General features: G+C 42.7%; 1 protein-coding gene across 1 annotated transcript in view; it reads left to right on the top strand.

Moving 5' to 3' along the window:
- Positions 1–99: 99 nt before the first annotated feature.
- LOC132855421 (tripartite motif-containing protein 16-like) overlaps positions 100–2,493 on the top strand; it is a 2,840-nt gene continuing 446 nt past the window's right edge. The window contains exons 1-6 of the mRNA XM_060884352.1: positions 100–774; positions 1,186–1,281; positions 1,421–1,654; positions 1,770–1,929; positions 2,074–2,133; positions 2,231–2,493. The exon at positions 2,231–2,493 is cut by the window's right edge and continues 446 nt beyond it. Of these exons, the coding sequence (XP_060740335.1) occupies positions 181–774; positions 1,186–1,281; positions 1,421–1,654; positions 1,770–1,929; positions 2,074–2,133; positions 2,231–2,493 (1,407 nt within the window). The 5' untranslated portion in view covers positions 100–180. The remainder of the gene's footprint in view (positions 775–1,185; positions 1,282–1,420; positions 1,655–1,769; positions 1,930–2,073; positions 2,134–2,230) is intronic.

Here is a 2,493-nt window from a genome sequence, read left to right as displayed (position 1 = left end):
GGTTAGAGGGAGAAGAAACAGTTAAAAAAAGGGGCGTTTATAAGCTCTATGTCCTTGTGCTGCTCCTTCCCTCCCTCCCTCCCTCTCGCTGTCTCTCCCTCTCTCTCTCATACACACACAGAACCAGGAAGTTAATTTCAACAAAAACGAAACTCATAGTGCTGCTCTGAGTTCAGGAAAATGGCTGAGGCGAGTATTTCAGTAGATCAGGATCAGTTCATCTGTTCAGTGTGTCTGGATCTCCTGAAGGATCCGGTGTCTCTCTCCTGTGGTCACAGTTTCTGTAAGGTGTGTATTAATGGCTGCTGGGATCAGGAGGATCAGAAGGACGTCTACAGCTGTCCTCAGTGCAGAGACACTTTCACACCAAGGCCTGTTCTACGCAGAAACAACATGCTGGCTGAAGTGGTGGAGAAACTGAAGAAGAAGACTGAAGTTCAAGCTGCTTCTCCTGATCACTGTTACGCTGGACCTGGAGATGTGGAGTGTGATTTCTGCACCGGGAGAAAACACAAAGCCGTCAAGTCCTGTCTGGTGTGTGTGGCTTCGTTTTGTGAAACTCATCTCAAACCTCACTATCAAGTTCCTTCATGGAAAAAGCACAAGTTAGTCGAAGCTTCTGGAAATCTACAAGAGAAGATCTGCTCTGAACATGATAAAGTGCTGGAGATCTTCTGTCGTTCTGACCAAAGCTTCATCTGTTATCTGTGTATGACGGATGAACATAAAAGCCACGACACCGTCTCAGTTAAAGCTTACAGAACTGAGAAAGAGGTGAGAAATACAAGTCTCATCTATTCAGTCAGTTCATACAATTTATATTTCTAATGTAAAGTGGCTGAAGGTTTCCAAGCAGAAGCTACAACTTAGGGTTCATATTAAACTTTTAAGCTTTGGATATATTATTATTAAAAAAGAAAAAAATCGATACATCTTTTGTTGTTAATTGTGATGTAACCCAAAGGAACCCAAGTATATTCATTAAAGACTAAAATATATTTCCGTGTTAACCTATGAACTTTGTAACAGCCAACATCCAGTGTTATATTTAATAAGGTGCTCCGTAGAACCCGAGTGAACTTTAACCCTTTCTGTGCAGTTAGTGTTCAAACACTGAGCTCATACACTCTGTATAAACTGCTCGTAAAGTTTCTAAACAGTGAAATGTCTTTTATTTTTCCTCAGAATGAGCTACAGGAGGAGCAGCTGAAATTCCAGCAGAGACTCCAGGAGAAGCAGAAGAAGGTGCAGGAGCTGAAACAGGCTGTGAACACTATAAAGGTGAGCAGTGAGCAGAGACAGAGCTGCTCCTAGAAACACACACAACATGGACAACATGGAGTCATTTAGAGTCCCAGTAAGAGAGAGAATGAGAGATGAGCTTTAAATGGACCTTCATGTGTTGTGTGTCTCCTAACAGCTCAGTACACAGACAGCAGTGGAGGACAATGAGAGGATCTTTACTGAGCTGATCAGCTTCATGGAGAAAAAGCGCTCGGAGGTGACGGAGATGATCAGAGCTCAGGAGAAGGCTGAACTGAGTCGAGCTGAACGACTCCTGGAGCAACTGGAGCAGGAGATTGATGATCTTCAGAGGAGAGTCACTGAGATGGAGAAGCTTTCACACACACACGATCACATCCATTTCCTCCAGGTAACACACACTGTCTGAAACACACACACACACACACACACACACACCTGTATGTATAATGTGTATATTTCTCCACCTTTCTCCTTCTCTATGTTGTTCTTCTTTCTCTCTGTAGAGTTTCCAGTCTCTTCGTGTCTCTTCTGGACGTGACGACACATCCAGCATCACTGTCAGTCAACATCTCTCATTTGATGGAGTGAAGAAATCTCTCTCTGACCTGAAAAAGAGACTCGTGGAAATCTTCCAGGAGGAATTCATCAACATCCCTGGACGTGGTGAGAGAAATGGTCCTGATAATGTGTTGTCTAAAATAAAACACTGATTAAATATCAGACAGAAATTCTGTCACTTTAAATTGTTTCAGTCTTTTTTACGGCACCTGATTTTTCCATCTCCATTTTGTTTCTGTGTCTCCACAGCTGCAGAACTTCAGATCATTTTACCCTCAGAACCAAAGAGTAGAGATGATTTTCTGCACTGTATGTGTAACACACACACACACACACACACACACCTTTAAATTAATTAAACCCAACATGTTCACATTGTTCAGTTTGTTTTTCTCTTTTATTTTAGATTTCTGTTCTCTGACTCTGGATCCCAACACGACACATCGTAAACTCATTCTGTCTGAGAAGAACAGAGCAGTGACACACAGTGAGAGAAAACAGCAGTACTCTGATCATCCAGAGAGATTTGACTTCTGGCGGCAGGTGTTGTGTAAGGAGAGTGTGTGTGGACGCTGTTACTGGGAGGTGGAGTGGAGCGGTGATGGTGTGTCCATATCAGTCTCATATAAAGACATCAGGAGGAAAGGATATAATAATGAGTGTGGGTTT

This window comes from Tachysurus vachellii, chromosome 12, assembly GCF_030014155.1.
Source record: "Tachysurus vachellii isolate PV-2020 chromosome 12, HZAU_Pvac_v1, whole genome shotgun sequence".
NCBI classification, from domain to species: Eukaryota; Metazoa; Chordata; class Actinopteri; order Siluriformes; family Bagridae; genus Tachysurus; species Tachysurus vachellii.
This window is presented reverse-complemented; position numbering and strand designations above follow the sequence as displayed.